The sequence below is a fragment of the Argentina anserina genome, chromosome 4, assembly GCF_933775445.1.
Source record: "Argentina anserina chromosome 4, drPotAnse1.1, whole genome shotgun sequence".
NCBI lineage: Eukaryota > Viridiplantae > Streptophyta > Magnoliopsida > Rosales > Rosaceae > Argentina > Argentina anserina.
The window spans coordinates 26,749,247-26,765,118 of record NC_065875.1 but is presented as its reverse complement, the minus strand read 5'-3'; the positions used below and the strand labels follow the sequence as shown (position 1 = coordinate 26,765,118).

General features: G+C 38.7%; 2 protein-coding genes and 1 pseudogene across 2 annotated transcripts; all 3 read left to right on the top strand.

Moving 5' to 3' along the window:
* The first annotated feature begins 839 nt into the window (after window positions 1–839).
* LOC126790957 (metalloendoproteinase 2-MMP) lies at window positions 840–2,302 on the top strand. The gene has a single exon (XM_050517344.1). The coding sequence runs from the start codon at window positions 967–969 to the stop codon at window positions 2,080–2,082; it is 1,116 nt and encodes a 371-aa protein (XP_050373301.1). The 5' UTR covers window positions 840–966; the 3' UTR covers window positions 2,083–2,302.
* Window positions 2,303–5,139: 2,837 nt separating this feature from the next.
* Window positions 5,140–6,138, top strand: LOC126792001 (metalloendoproteinase 2-MMP-like; annotated as a pseudogene).
* A 4,112-nt stretch (window positions 6,139–10,250) lies between these two features.
* Window positions 10,251–12,025, top strand: LOC126791243 (protein JINGUBANG). The gene has a single exon (XM_050517664.1). It carries the CDS (start codon window positions 10,624–10,626, stop codon window positions 11,896–11,898), a length of 1,275 nt encoding a protein of 424 aa, XP_050373621.1. The 5' UTR covers window positions 10,251–10,623; the 3' UTR covers window positions 11,899–12,025.
* The last annotated feature ends 3,847 nt before the right edge of the window (window positions 12,026–15,872 follow it).

The following is a 15,872-nucleotide window of genomic DNA, read 5'->3' as shown; positions in this document are numbered from 1 at the left end:
TCTCCAGCACCAGAAGAAAGGCTCACGTTGACGACGTTGTCCTATCAGTTATCGCAGATGTCATGTATTATTGTTTTTCTTAAATTTTAGTTGTTAAATAATAAATTATACCAGAAGATTGAAGCGTATACTCTTATGTTTATACCAACCAATGCTTGTTATCGTTAAATTTAGTTATGACTTTTGAGGAGAGAACAAGAAGGAGCGACCGCAAAGTAGATAAGACGTACTACTGTTTGTTCCAGCTGGCCAGCATCTATTCCCTTTGTTCAATCCCCCATTTTGACCGCTCTTAATCCTCTAATTCCCTCCCGCGTCATTGTCACTTAAAACCAAAGTTACCGAAGTCGAAAAATCTCCCACATTTCAGATGTTAATTTACATCATACATTTAATGGTTGACAACAAATATTATTTTTCTGATTCTATTTATAAAATAATATTGACCGTCAGATGTGAAATATATATCATACATTGATGTATATTAAAATTTTCCACATTTCACGCGTGTTCTTTATCACAAAATCAAACAATAATTACTTGGGTGAAGCAGTCTGACCAACAAACTTGTTTAACCACTCAAATTTGTATGTATAACTAATAATCGAAGACCAAATTTGCTTGCTAATGTAATTGATATGACAATGGCTTACCTAGAATTTTTTCTTGCTCTTAAACTATAATCTGGAAAGAGTAGAAAAGTCGAGAGAAACTTCCATCCATTGTAGAAAGACTAAAGTTCAAAACGTATTTTCAATTCAATAATGGTTTAGACAAAGACTTCCATGGCGACTAAATCAAAGCAAACCCCATGCCGGCTCCTACCTTTCCTACCTGGAATGCTTCCCATCTTCAACACCTTCCCAACACCTAGCCTCTTCCTCTCATCTTTCCAGAACATATACTATCACACCTTAAAATCTCACTTTCTCATTCCAAAATTAGAACCCGCCAAAATTTTCAATCATGAAGTTTTCCTTTCACCTCTTCTTCATTGTCATCTGCATCACTCTTTCACAAACCTCCGCTCGCTTCTTCCCCAATATAACCAACATACCACCTTGGCTCCTCCCCAACGTCACCGTGCCCGGCGCTTCTGGCGCATGGGACGCCTTCCAGAAGTTTGGGAACTGCCGCCCCGGTGAGAAGGTTGACGGTTTGGCCAAGCTCAAGAAGTACTTCAATTACTTTGGCTACATTCCGAACCTCCCTTCCAACTGCACAGACGACTTTGACGATGAGCTCGAATCGGCTCTAAAGACTTACCAGAAGAACTTCAATCTTAATGTCACCGGAGAGCTTGACACCGAAACCATTAACCACCTAGTGCGTCCCCGCTGCGGCAATGCTGACATAGTCAACGGCTCGACCACTATGAACTCCGGCAAGCCTATGTCATTTAACGGCTCCAAACTCCACACGGTCGGTCACTACTCATTCTTCCCAGGAACTCCGGTCTGGCCAAGCGGCCGGCGGGATCTTACTTTCGCGTTTTTACCGGATAACGAGCTTTCCGACGAGGCGAAGGCCGTGTTCGTTAGGGCATTCCAGAAATGGTCGACTGTGATTCCCATGACCTTCACCGAGACGACATCGTACTACACGGCAGACATTAAAATCGGATTCTACGTCGGCGACCACGGCGACGGTGAGGCGTTTGACGGCGTTCTGGGAACTCTGGCGCATGCCTTCTCTCCACCGAGCGGGATGTTCCATTTGGACGGAGACGAGAACTGGGTCATCGGAGGTGACATCACCACGTCGACAGTGTCGTCAGCCATCGACCTGGAGTCGGTGGCGGTTCACGAGATAGGCCACTTGTTAGGTTTGGGGCACTCTTCGGTAGAAGAGTCCATCATGTACCCTACGATCACGTCGTTGACGAAAAAAGTTGACCTTGCAAACGACGACGTTCAAGGGGTTCAGTCATTATATGGCGCCAACCCCAGTTACGATGGCACCACTACGACGTCTACGCCGTCTGCTGAGGCGAGCGAAACGTCGGCAGCTGGGCACCACACAGCTTCGCGGTGGGCCATTGGTCTAGTTGTGGCTGTGGGATTGTTGTTGCTGTGGTTTTAATTCTTTTGGGTCGGATGATAGGCCGGGCTTATTGTTTAGACATGAATTATTGATGATTGTTATTATTTTGGAATTTAGGAAGGTATACATTTCTCTGTATATTCATACGTACAACATACTTTATAAAAATATCTGGTTTCGTAATCATCTTGAGCTTGTTAATTCTGGTAGCTTTGGCTCTAGCCTGCAAAGAATTAAAGGATCTGGTGTCTTTTTTATTTTTTATTTTTATTGTATTTTAAAGAAGATACACGGTACAATGCATATATTAAAAAAAAGATAAAGTCCGCAGATTATGAAGAATGATTTCATTGAAGAAAATGTGAAGAATTGGTCTTGAATTGTCATAGGCCCTTAGAAATTTTGAAAGGCGGATAGAATGATAAATATGTAGGGTTTAAATACGGGCTTTCGGTTTCGTTTGATAATATGTCTTCATCGCAACCATGTCAATAATTAATTCTTCTGACTTGAATTTTGATCCCCTGCGGGCCTGGTACATGTTTAACAATGTTTCTTAACTTTCTTTGTTGATGTTAGAAGCGCAGCCTAGCTATATAATCGGCTTGTACAATACTCAACAGAGTCACTTTAAAAAAATATTAATGTGTAAAAGATTGTGTTCAATTAGACCTTTGTATGTTATTGGCCCATAACCATTTTGCTGAATGCTGATCTAGTTGCCAATAGTATAGGCATTATGTGTCTTGGAAGCTCCCATGAATTTCACTTGTTCTTTCTGTTGTCATATCTATTGGTGTGTAATACATGCGACGCTGGATATGTTTTTTGTTAGAAATCACAACATCTGAATTCTAAAGACTACAGGTTTTAGTTTGACAGATTATCAGCTGCTATATGATATAGTTGAAATACAAAATGACTTTCGATCATCTTTAAACGTTCTCCAAATGGCTCTTCTTCTTTTTCTTTGCCTACTGTCTTTATATTTTTATGTTCATATTGAGACCCTTGAGCTAGTCACAGAGAACACCTCTAGCTTGGGTGATTGTCCTACGTTGAAGAAATTATTTTACTGCTTCCTCCAAAAGTCTTGTTTTGTTATACCTTTGATAATCTTATTCGTTCCAATGTGATTCATATATCAAAGTGAAAGTCTGTTTGTCACCCATATCATCTATTCTCTGAATCATATGATTGTCTAGTCCAATTGGAACCTTCAAACTTTTGTGACGACTAAATATTATTTGAAAATATGCCACTGGTACACATGTCTGCAGATTGATCTACCGGTCAATATATGAAGTTCTACGTACATGAATTGGCAGTCAATCAGCAATTTGACGCCTATAACTGATTAACTGGTGCCTTCGGTCAGCTAGCGCTTCGTCTGTTAATGATATTATTTTGAAAAAGAACACCCGTTGTATATATATGCAGACGGGATTCTGAATCCAATATGGTGGAGGGGTACGTTCAAATTATGATTCTTGACAACAAGAATCACAAACAGAAGCTATCATACGAGTAAGATGAAGGGAATAATGCTATTTCTGATACTGATCGATGAGCCTTCTAGATATGAAGTTTAAATAGAACGTACATTTATAGTCCGAAACAAAAGGAAATCCATTGTAGAACAGGAGTACGTACAAATATAATGGAAACCCTAGCGAATACAGAAACTTGGTTCTCCAAGCTACATATCCCCATCAGATTTTAAGAAGGATTACCTTTCCATATTTGATATGATATATAGGATCAACGAAGGAAACAACACATCATTTTTTCTACCGAGCAGAACATTCTTTTGAGAAATTTTCAGTGCTACCGCAGCACCACGTGCACTGTCTACCATTCCAATCATAATTTGACATACAAAATTTAATTAAAAAATTATATTTAAGCTATTTTGTCAAATGTTATTTTTGATTTCTTTCTAAAATCATACATCTTACACTCTAATACCGTAAACCGTAAATCCTAAATTCTAAACTCTGAACCCGAAATCTTAATTCAAACTCATTAATACCCATGAATGTCATTTCACAAATAATAAAAAATATGTAAAATTATAATTTTAGTGTAATAAATTCACGTGTCGAAATATAATAGATAAAGATGACTATTAAGCATTGTCGCATGGTACTACGGTAGCATATAAAAATTTATCGCATTCTTTGCCTTGTTTATCTAATTTGTTTCCAACAGCTGCTTTGCCTTAAAATCTCACCACTCGTTTACCATACAAAAAAAGACCCCACCAAATCCAATCATGAAATTTTTCTTTCTCCTTGATGCATGAGCATTTATGGGACAATATCAAGTTATTACTTTGCTATTTAATTATAGATTTAAAATCCTTAATATTTCATTATTTACAATTTTTAGGGAGTATTATTACAATTATGTAGGATTTACTTATAATTGCTTTCCATATTAGATTTAGTCTACTTATGTTTCAAGTATTGTAAACCCTATATATATATATATTTACAGTCTCTATCCAAAGTGAAGCTTCACTCTGAAATTACATAGTGAAGTTCTAATTTTGGAACACTTTTTGGTCACATTTTTTCACCATAAGTGATTCAATATTTAGGTATGCTATTCAAGATCATATCTACAAAATTTCATCTAATTTGACAATGATTTGAGCTTTCAAAATTGAGATTTACACGAACGGTTCACGTTGAACAGTTTTAATTCATTCATTGATTTAATCTAATTTCAATACCTTAACGATGTCCGAATTAGATGAAATTTTGTAGAGATGATCTTGAATAGCATACCTAAATATTGAATCGCTTATGGTGAAAAAATTTGACCGAAAAGTGTTCCAAAATTAGAACTTCACTCTGTAATTTCAGAGTGAAGCTTCACTCTGAATATGGACTGTATATATATATATATATATATATATATATATAGGTATTGTAATCTTTGTAAGTGAGCTTATTGTTTATGATATAAATAAGTTTATTTGTGCCATGAATTTACCTTGTTATGTGATTTTGCTCCTCTTTGTTTCTGTTGAGTGTTTGTTGAAGACCGGTGTCTGATACCCTAATCCCAATTACTCCTTTTCTCTGTGTCATGTGCCTCACACTTTCGAACTCCTCTGCTCCTTCTTCCCCAAGATAATCGAAAACCTCAACGCCCATGTCCCAGCTTCTGCCTCCAAGGAAGCCTTCCACAAGTTTGGGAACTGCCACCTGGGCGATAAGGTCGACGGTTTGGCCAAGCTCAAGAACCGTTTATACCACTTCGGCTACATTTCCAACCACCCTACCAATTTCACTAACCATTTTGATTACGAGCTCAAGTCGGCTCGCAAGACCTACCAAATTACCTACAATCTACAAGTGACCGGCGAGCTTGACGACTTAACTATTAACCACCTCGTTTATCCTCGCAGTGGCAACCCCGACATAGTCAACGACACGATCGCCATGAACTCGAGCAAGCCAACGGTCGGTCACTACTCCTTGTTCCCCGGAAATCCGGTATTGCCGAAGGCCCACTTGATGTTTGCGTTCTTGCCGGAGAATGAGTTTTCAGACCAGAAGATGGTCGTATTCATTAACGCCTTTAAGATGTGGTCGACTGTCATTCCAATGACCTTCACTGAGACGACATCGTACGACTCGGTGGACATCAAGATCGGATTCTTCGTCGGTGACCACGACGATAAGACATCAACACGTTCGACGGCTTTCCGGGGCCGATTTTGGCGCATTCATTCCCTTACCCTATCGGGACTATCCACTTTGACAATGAAGAGCGCTGGGTTTTCGGAGGTGACGTCCCCAATTGTTAGCCATAGACGTTAAGTAGACAGTGGTTCATGGGATTGGTCACATGTTAGGGTTAGGGGACTCTTCACTTGTGAAGTCTGCCATGTACCCTTACACGGAATACGGGACCAAGATGGTTGATCTTTCGAACGACGACATTCAGGGGATTCAGTCTCTCTATGGTGCCAACCCCAGTTACGACGGCAGCGCTACGTCGTCCACGCCGTCTGGTCAAGCAGCTAGGGATTCGCAGTTGGTAGTCGGAGTGGTTCTGGCCGTTGGGTCAGTGTTACTGTAGTTTTAATTCTTTTAAACAAACTCTTTTATTGTTTTGGAGTTCATTGATTAATTAGAGATTAATTGTCGACCTTTTTGTACTACAGTACTTTGGAATATATGTACATTATTACATTCATGCATAAATGTATCTGATTGCTTTAGAAGATGAGGCAGTTTTTTTCTTTTGTGAAAAGGCTGTTGTTTCTGGTTTAAAGGGAGAAGTTGTCGTTCATTGTAACCAAAGACGTAGCTACACGTCGGCTACGATCGGCTACAACCCACTTCAAATGACTAAAAAACTTGACTTTTTAGCTAAATTTTAATATAAAAAAATTAAAATTTTAATATTAGCCCATCTCAAATTTCTATATATGACACATATATTATCGTAATTTTTTTCAGCTCAACCCATCATGAAGTCCTAGCTCCGCCATTGAATGTAACATCTACATACATACTCGTATTCTCTTAAATTACACTCTTATGCATCTGTACGTTAAGCATCAAAGAAGTCTTTACAGACTTGGTATATTACTTTCTTAAACACCTCCGGTTCTGGTAACATCAAGAAACAAGCAGAAAGCATGAAGATTTACACAAAACTTAAGCCCTGTATACAGGTGTAGCTAGCATCTTCATCATAAAAAAAAAACAGAATCAATTTGAAACTGTGTTAAGTCCAAATCTTCTAGTTGCATTTTGGTGCCTAAGATTAGTTCTTTGAAAAACTTTATGTTCATTAGTACTTGCCATGTTTCTTGTATCTGATCGATGTGATACGAATAAAGATATAATGGATAATTATAGGATCCGCGATCTATGTCTGATGTTTCCCCAAAATTTCTATTATTCCATGCATTTCCTTCTACAGATCAAATCCAATCAGGTAGACCAGAACAGATTTATCAGACATAATTAATATATACTTATAGGACAAAATTGGATGACGAAACATACCGAAAGGCATTCCGATTCTACTGAAACTTTAAGACCACTGAAAAAAATGAAGGGTGGTTGTTATGTTTGTTTAAAAAAGACAATTAATCATGTCCCATATATGTATATGATTGTTTGGGCCTAAATAATTTATTGGCAATTGTTTAGAGTTTTTGAGCCTGTTGGACCGGTTATTTGGGGAAGTAACATAGAAGATTTTTATTCATTTTAGAAATAGATTTTGGGGATATTGGAGAATCCGAATTAAGAAATGAATTGTTGTCCTAATTAATTAAGTAATTTTGATGACTTGATCCGAAAGAAAAAAACAAATTGTATTCTCTATATAAATGAGTATTTAATACAAAATCAGACACACAATTCAACCAAACTTTTACGCAACAACAAAACTAGAGCCTCCCAACGGAGCACCGCTACCATACGCACCTTCGCTGCATGTAGCACAAGTCCGACTTACCTCGATAAACGTCAAGTCCATCGAGTCACTACCTTAGCTTGTAGCAAAAACCAAAAGTCGGCCTAGTCAGCAACAATAAGTACAAACATCCCCGCAATCTTGATATTTAACTCTGCTTATTCCCCAAGCGGTGTAAGTAAAAACCGACCATCTTACAGAGAGGTGGAAAAAAATCCTAACAGTCATCTGTCGTAAGTCTTATTCGAACTCAGTTGTAGATTTAGTCAACATATATACTCAATTGTTTGAGAAGAAGAAAGTACGAGAGTGCATCAAGAAGCAAAAACAAGTTGTACTTAACTCATATATACTGGCTCGCCAAAGCAATACACATTCAAGAACAAGGCAAACCGCAAGGGTACACCTTGTGCTGACTGTTCGCTGGAAGTGAAGTTCCAAGCCGAACAATGATTAAACAATTTTAAGACTTCTCAGGATATATATTTCCCTATAGTGTGAATCTTCTCTCCTTGCCTTTAGATCATTTCATTTCAATCTAATGGTCCTAATGTGATACCTCTTAACCAGGGTTAGAACCCATGAGTTAACAAATAAGAAATAAAAAGAAATCAGAGAAATAAAAGAGAGAAGACTATAAAAAACAAAAGCAAACCGTACATACCTTGGTTGTGCGAGATGGCTTTGCGACTTTGATCAAACTTCTGCTCAATGTCTTGCCTTTACCTCTTAATCTCTACAAGGTTTGTTCATACTCTCTGGTTTTTGTGTTCTAGAAAATCAAGGCTTCAATAATAGTGCATGCTTTTGCGATTACGATGACAATAAAACTAATTTTTTTTTCTTCTTCAATTGATATGATAGCGTGATAGATTGCTTACAATTTGATGATATACAATCCATTCGGTAATAGGCTAATAGCAACACAAGCTTGTTTGTATGCTTACTTGATTGGTGCAATAACATATATTATGTGGATGGATGAAGTCAGCGGAGCTATTATATTTAGCTGCTAGGTTATGACCCAAAAAAATAAAAAAATTACTCATGTTTAGATGCTTGTTTGCCAGTTTCTGTGATTTTATGCTTAATCAAGCAATATTAACTTTGCATAGCAAGAACTTGGGTTTTTGTTTTTCCTATTATTATTCGATATAATAGAAGCCACCATGGTTTCCAACATATATATATATATATATATATATAGTCTCTATCAAGAGTGAAGCTGCACTCTGAAATTTCAGAATGAAGTTCCAATTTTGGCACACTTTTCAGTCAAATTTTTTCACCATAAGCGATTTAATATTTAGGTATGATATTCAAGATCATCTCTACAAAATTTCACCTAATTCGGACATCGTTAAGGTATTGAAATTAGATTAAATCAATGAATGAATTAAAACTGTTCAACGTGAAACGTTCGTGTAAATCTCAATTTTAAAAGCTCAAACCATTGTCAAATTGGATGAAACTTTGTAGAGATGATCTTGAATAACATACCTAAATATTGAATCACTTATGGTGAAAAAATTTAACTGAAAAGTGTGCCAAAATTAGAACTTCACTCTGGATATAGACTATATATATATATAACTTTCTTTGTTCATTTCGATTAGAGGTTGTGAACGGCCGGGCCAGGTAGGCTCAACCAATTTTAAGTGGACTAAAACCGTACTCGTACCGTGATCGGACCGGCTCAATTAATTTTTGTGCCGAGCTCAGGCCGGTCCATTAACTTAAACATCAAGCCTGGCCCGGCCCACAGACCAAGCCTATGTCGGGCCGACCCGCTTCTTGGCCCGGCATTAGCATTATAATACACAATTAGAATACAAATATTATGTAATTAGAATATTTATTTTACATAACTATTTAGAATAGTAAAATAAATAAAATACTGCAACATATTTCATAATCTTATTTGTAAACTATTACGTATGTCAAAACAATAACGTTTTCTTTACTACTTTGATTATATTTGTTAAATATTATAGTTAAAATAATGAAATAATAAAGAGATTGTAATTTAAAAGTTCTAATATTCAAGTCTAATAGTGATAATTGTTTAAGAATTTATATAAATAATATAAAATTATGTGTTTAATGGGCCGGCCCATGAAATTATCGTACTCGGGCCGTACCAGGCTCAAAACGAACTCGGGCCGGGCCGGGCTTATGAACTAATATATCTCGGCCAAGCCTGAGCCGCTAACGGACTCGTACTCGGACCGTGACGGACCGACTTTTAACGGACCGGGTCCGTGCCAGACTCGGGCTTTTCAACCCATTTTCCACCGAATTTCGATGATAACTCATCATAAAGTATGGAGCTTGGGATTCAGAATGGGCTGAATACTTGTAAATTGTAAAAGATATATTGGAGCCTCCAGTCATAATCATAAATTTCAATAACGTACTACTGCTAAAATTTCCTTGCGTTTGTCTAAATTTGTCTGCAAAATACGGAAAAATACAAGGAAACCCTTACCGAAATGTCAATAATAGTGCCAGTACGTGATGTTACTCTCTGATAAATAATATTCTCAGAACATCAAATCCCTTGCTCCCAAGTCAAAGAATTATAATATTCCAAACACTCGATGTACACATTCATCTACAGTACGCACTTTGGTTCAAGTAGGAGTGGATAAATTAGCATCAAATGTGTCAATTTCGACTTATTCAACTAGTTACATGCACGACGTACCACAAATATCAAATCTTCTACCAGCTCCAGCTGTAGTAGCACTATGATGAAGCAGCAAGTAGCTAGGAAGCTGTATGTTATGATTGTTAATTTGTTATCTTATCTAACCAAAACTTTGGACCCTTAACCGACACCGGCCAGCATCTTTAAGCCAACGCAAAAGCCATTCAGAAAAGGCTGAGAGACTTCCCAACTTGTCACCCGTCCACTAGCCGCTTTGGTGGAACAATCTGGCTTTCTCTTGGCAAACAAAGAATATAGGAAAGACAGAATGTTCGAGTCACCACTTTCCTAAAATTCAACTCTTTAAGTCTTCATTTTTAGGCACACATGGTTTCTCATGCTCCGCCCATATAACACACCGTCTCTCTCTGATACTTTGTACTTCTCGTACTGTTGTTTCCATACTAATTAACATTACCTTAATGGGAATTGTTCCATGTCCTTTGCCCTGCCGCACATACAGTACAGAATCCGAGTCCAGCTCCAGTTATCACCTTCACTCCGATCCTTCATCTTCATCCTCAATATCTTCCCAGCCAAGCCTTGCATCGGTTCCTTCAACCTCCTCGATATTTTCCCAACTAAGCCTTGCCTCTGTTCCTTCATTGTCGCAATATGCACTGCAACAAACCCCCACAACCCAACTTAACTGCATAGCAACCCTGAAATCGGACTCCTCCCCTGTCGTTTCCCTAGTCCTATCCGGAAAGTTCCTCTACACCGGCTCATCTGACGGCGAGATTCGATCATGGAGCTGCAGGGACATGTCCCCAAACATACTAGCCACCACCAACTCCACGGTCAAGTCTCTAGTGATTGTGGGAGACAGGATCTTCAGCGCTCACCAAGACCACAAGATCCGAGTTTGGAAAGTCGACACTAGCAATGAACAAAAATTCAAATGCAAATGCATAGCTACCCTGCCAACACTGATAGATCGTCTCCCAAGACTGTTCTCCCCTAACAGCTACGTCCAAGTTCGGCGGCACAAGAAGTTAACGTGGGTGCATCATGTGGACGCAATATCAGCTCTGGCGGTATCACAGGATGAGTCTCTTCTCTACTCTGCTTCATGGGACCGCACGTTTAAAATCTGGCGAACCTCCGACTTCAAGTGCTTCGAGTCCGTGAGCAACGCCCATGAAGATGCCATAAACGCAATAGTGGTGAGCCACGACGGGTTTGTTTACACTGGCTCGGCGGATAAGAAGATCAAGGTGTGGAAGAAACTCGCTGGAGAGAAGCATCACACACTTGTTGAGACACTAGAGAAGCACAAGTCGGCCGTGAACGCCTTGGCTTTTAGCTCCGACGGGTCTGTGTTGTACTCCGGAGCGTGTGATCGGTCGATTTTGGTGTGGGAAAGAGAGAGTGGCGATGGTGGTGGGATGGTTGTAGCGGGGGCGCTTCGAGGTCACACTAAAGCGATATTGTGTTTGACGGTGGTGGGGGATTTGGTGTGCAGTGGTTCGGCGGATTGTAGTGTTAGGATTTGGAGGAGAGGGGTTGGTAATGATCGGAGCTACTCGTGTTTGGGTGTATTGGAAGGTCATAGACGACCGGTGAAGTGCTTAACGGCGGCCGTGGATTTGGACGGTGATGGTATAAGTGATTGTGTTAGTTCATTTGTTGTTTATAGCGGCAGTTTGGATAGTGACATCAAGGTGTGGCAAATACAGATCCCTCTAATTGGTTAATTTGAGTAAAAACTAAATTGTTGGTAAAGATAATCAAGGGTTTTTTCTGACCAAGAAATCCTCCACACTAGTACATATCAACGGATTGTATGAGAGGCTCAATAAATGGTACATTTCACTATTTGCAAATCAACTATATAACATTGGTGTACTACATGAGGAATATTACAATCAAACATCACACCTAAACACTGATTGAAAATCCAGTAGAATAGTCTTATCAATGAGACGTATGAATGAAAATTTAACTTGGTGAAAAACTATCACTCATGACGCGGTTACGAATATAAATTATCTTGTACATGGTGTAAGATCACACATCTTAGATACCAAATAATTCATATATTCTGACCACCTTGCATATGTATTAACGTCATAGATCTTAACCATCTACAGTATATCGTTCATTTGCACGCTTACGATAACATGTTACCCCGTTGGAAAATTCATCACGTTTGATTTTGTTCGTGTTTGTCTTCTACCTGCTCTGGCCGACCTTGCTTGGGCCAAGCTTGGTTGGGCTGAGACATAATCATCCACAACATCGACATAGAACATGTACGTGACTATCGGTTTACTTTTTAACGTTTAACCTACCATTCTCACTGTACCGCGAATTCCTTTGCTCGTCGAAAAATGTGACATTGAGAGTTTGAGACCCACGCCTCAGTAACCATCAAGAAAAATTACATGATAAGCAAAAGGGGGAAGAGAGCGTATTCTGTGCTCTAGTGGAGTATGGGCAATTGGGCACCAGGCACCAGCAGTTAACAGAGCGTAGTTTCCACGAGCCGTCTGCATAACTATTTAACACGCGCATTTCATCTCTCTCTCTCTCTCTCTCTCTCTCTCTCTCTCTCCCCTCATCTGTGTTCTTCCTCACTTCTCTTCTCAGTTCTCTTATCAGTTATCATCCCCAAAAATAATAACCATCACTCATCAAGAAACAATAAGATCAAATTCTATTTACCCCAAAGAACAAAAGTACAAAACTTAAACTGATTTGGGGTTTAACATCAAACATATATTATAAAGAAACCCAGTTTCTCTCAAAGAACAACGAAATCATCTTTGAAACTCAATTTAGAGACAAAGTATGGAAGAAATCGATGATGTCAAGAGAGGGAAGGTTTTAGCTTGCATGGTGCGGTAGTTAACGCAATCACCAAGGTCATAGGACCGGCGAAGCTACCGAACTTCAGGCCGTTGATTCACTCCCACAATCAACCAATGGACACAGCAAAATCATAGCGATGTCGCCGACGGAGATGCAAGTCGAATGGGACCCATGCGCTGCCACAACGTCGCTGGACGACGGCTATACCATCGGGTCACCGTCTGCACTTCGTAGGCTGTGAAAACGTGATGATTATCGTCTGTAAATGGAGGTGTTGGGTGAGCGAACAACTGAACCAAGCTGGTCTTCGCGCGACATGGCTCTTCCCTTTCCAAATGAACGGCCCAGATTTGCCGGTGTGTGAACCCGTCGGTGTATTGAATCCGTTTCCAAGGGGAAATAAATTCTTCTATACGATTGACTTCATGCATGCAGGTTGGGGTAAATAAGCAAGGCCAGAACTGGGTTGGAGTAAATTGTTGTGGAAACCAAAATGTGGGTCTCGTTGTACTCTATGGCTCCTCCGAATTCATGAAAAGAAATACATTTGATTCCAAAAATTAAGACTTTTCGGGTTGCCCCAGAAAATGGAATCATAATCATTACCAGGCCAAAGTAAATGACTTGACATGATGATCATCACCCTGTTCTACGGTTCTACCTCATGTATATAACCAATTTAAAATGAGCAAAGTTACCGGCCGGGGCTACCTGATCGAAAGGAGTGATTTAAAGGAGAAGTTACTACTGGTTTACTGAAGCGGCCGGGGTCTTTATCAGAAGTACTACGAGCTATAGCTCGGCGGTGAAATCGATCAGTTATCTGCCTTTTCAATCAGGAAGCTAAAGCTGGTGAAAGCCGAAAGAAAAAGGAACAGATTTAAAGTCCATGTAAAAGTTCAGACCTTTATATATCCAGCATTTTAGCTCGGGGTCAAACTTATATATATGCATGGTTTGATTTGATATATATTGATTATAACTAGAGCTGAAAACGGTGAAACTCACTGTGAAATTTGATCTGCTGGACAGATAATATTCAATAGGATTTCACATGAAAACAATACAGAGTTAATTTGTCATTGCATGCATCAATTTCTTGAGACATCATAATTAACCATGGCTTTGCCCCGTTGGCATTTACTTATCTTCCTAAGTTCCTAAGCATCATCATTTGGCGGTTTTAATTGTTCTGTAACTTTCATCAACATGTCATCATTGGCTTGGTCCCCAAACACATTTCACATTGTTATTTAGCCAATTTAGGTCCATATATACGAATCTTCTTTCAGATTTACTAACCCTAGCTACCTGTTAATCATATGTTGTAATACCAGCGCGGATGCAGTGTTATTCTTTCTTTCCTGCTATGATCTAGTTTAGACCATTCTATTTTGAGATCAATTACAAAGAAATGAAGATTTATTAATTCAGAAGGTTACTGAAATATTTAACTTCGGAAAGAATTAACTAAGGGGGCCTGGAATTTGAGGTACGGTACTTCTTCAAGAAGAAATATATATAATTAATTTAAGAAAAGAAAAATGAAGGTCCACAGATTTTATATAATAGAGAAATGTATGCAAATGGATCTACTACTGTAGTAGGCTCCTTTCTTATATTTCAGTAAATCAATAAATAAAAAGAAAAAGAAATTGACTTCAGTCGGGTTAGGTTAATTAGGAGTTTAGGGACTTTCTGGGGAGAGAGAAGTAGAAAAGAGAGAGAATGACAATATGATGGTAGCTTTATCATGATAATTATAGATCTCCATGTGGAACCTATCTCCAAGTAATATTCGGCCGTAGCCATCAAATTTTTAGTACCTCTTGGGAATTTAGTTTCACTTCCTTCAACACAAAAAACACAAAACGCAGCTGCACCTTAATCATCATGTCGTCTAATTCTCTCTTCTTCATCTCATCATTATCCTCTCACTCTCGTCATCACCACCAGTACTCACTCTCTTCCTCCTCCTTCTTTTATCACCCACCATGTACTCCACCAAAATCACTGATACCCTTGAAGATCATCAAAACAAGAAGAAAGCGAAGGAAGAAATACCGAGAAAGGTTAGAGTAATCAAGATGGGTTTCCTGAAGAAGAAGAAACCCTAGCTACCTAGCTACCTACCTTTCATTTTTCAGTGATCCGTATATTCTGATAATTGAAAGCCAGCTTTGGTGCTTGTTTCTTTGTTCTGTTCGATTTCTTGGGGAATTGAAGCGTCGTGGTCCGATTGTTTGCTAGATCGATAGATCAAGCAAATCTGGCTAGCTAGGCAAGTTCGAGAGCTTTCATCCATGGATATGCATGACGAACTGCTTTAAGAACTTGCTAGCTATCATCTTATAATTACTTATATATGTACAATTAATCTGTAAGACTTTTCGGCCGTTCTAGATATGCATGTTTGAGTTAATTTCTTTGTTAATTGAATATGTATAATTATATATACACATATATGCACATGTTCGATCATATATGTGCTTCTGGTTATATATGTGGACTTCCAGATCTAGCTTTCTCTCTCTTTATGGAGTATATATATAGTATCCATCGTCGGCTCTCATCTCTCTATACAACTTCTGGTTATTGTATATGAATCTGGTAATTTTAAGTCTTTGTATTCATATTCTCATCTAGCTATATATGTGGCCGGCGCAAACTAACTGGATTCAATCCCAGTTGGACATATGTACGCTTGTTTGGTAATTGCATAAATTACTTGGAACGATCAATGAGTTGAATCAGTTACTATCATATATATGCAGAACATATTACTTTGCTGTATGTATATATCTCTTCAATTTAATTGAATCCGTTCAAGTCGGAGATGTGCTAGAACACCTGCGCA

Bases quoted from the DNA above. Each gene is read 5' to 3' on its own strand.
- LOC126790957 (XM_050517344.1), top strand. From the start codon at position 967: ATGAAGTTTTCCTTTCACCTCTTCTTCATTGTCATCTGCATCACTCTT.
- LOC126791243 (XM_050517664.1), top strand. From the start codon at position 10,624: ATGGGAATTGTTCCATGTCCTTTGCCCTGCCGCACATACAGTACAGAA.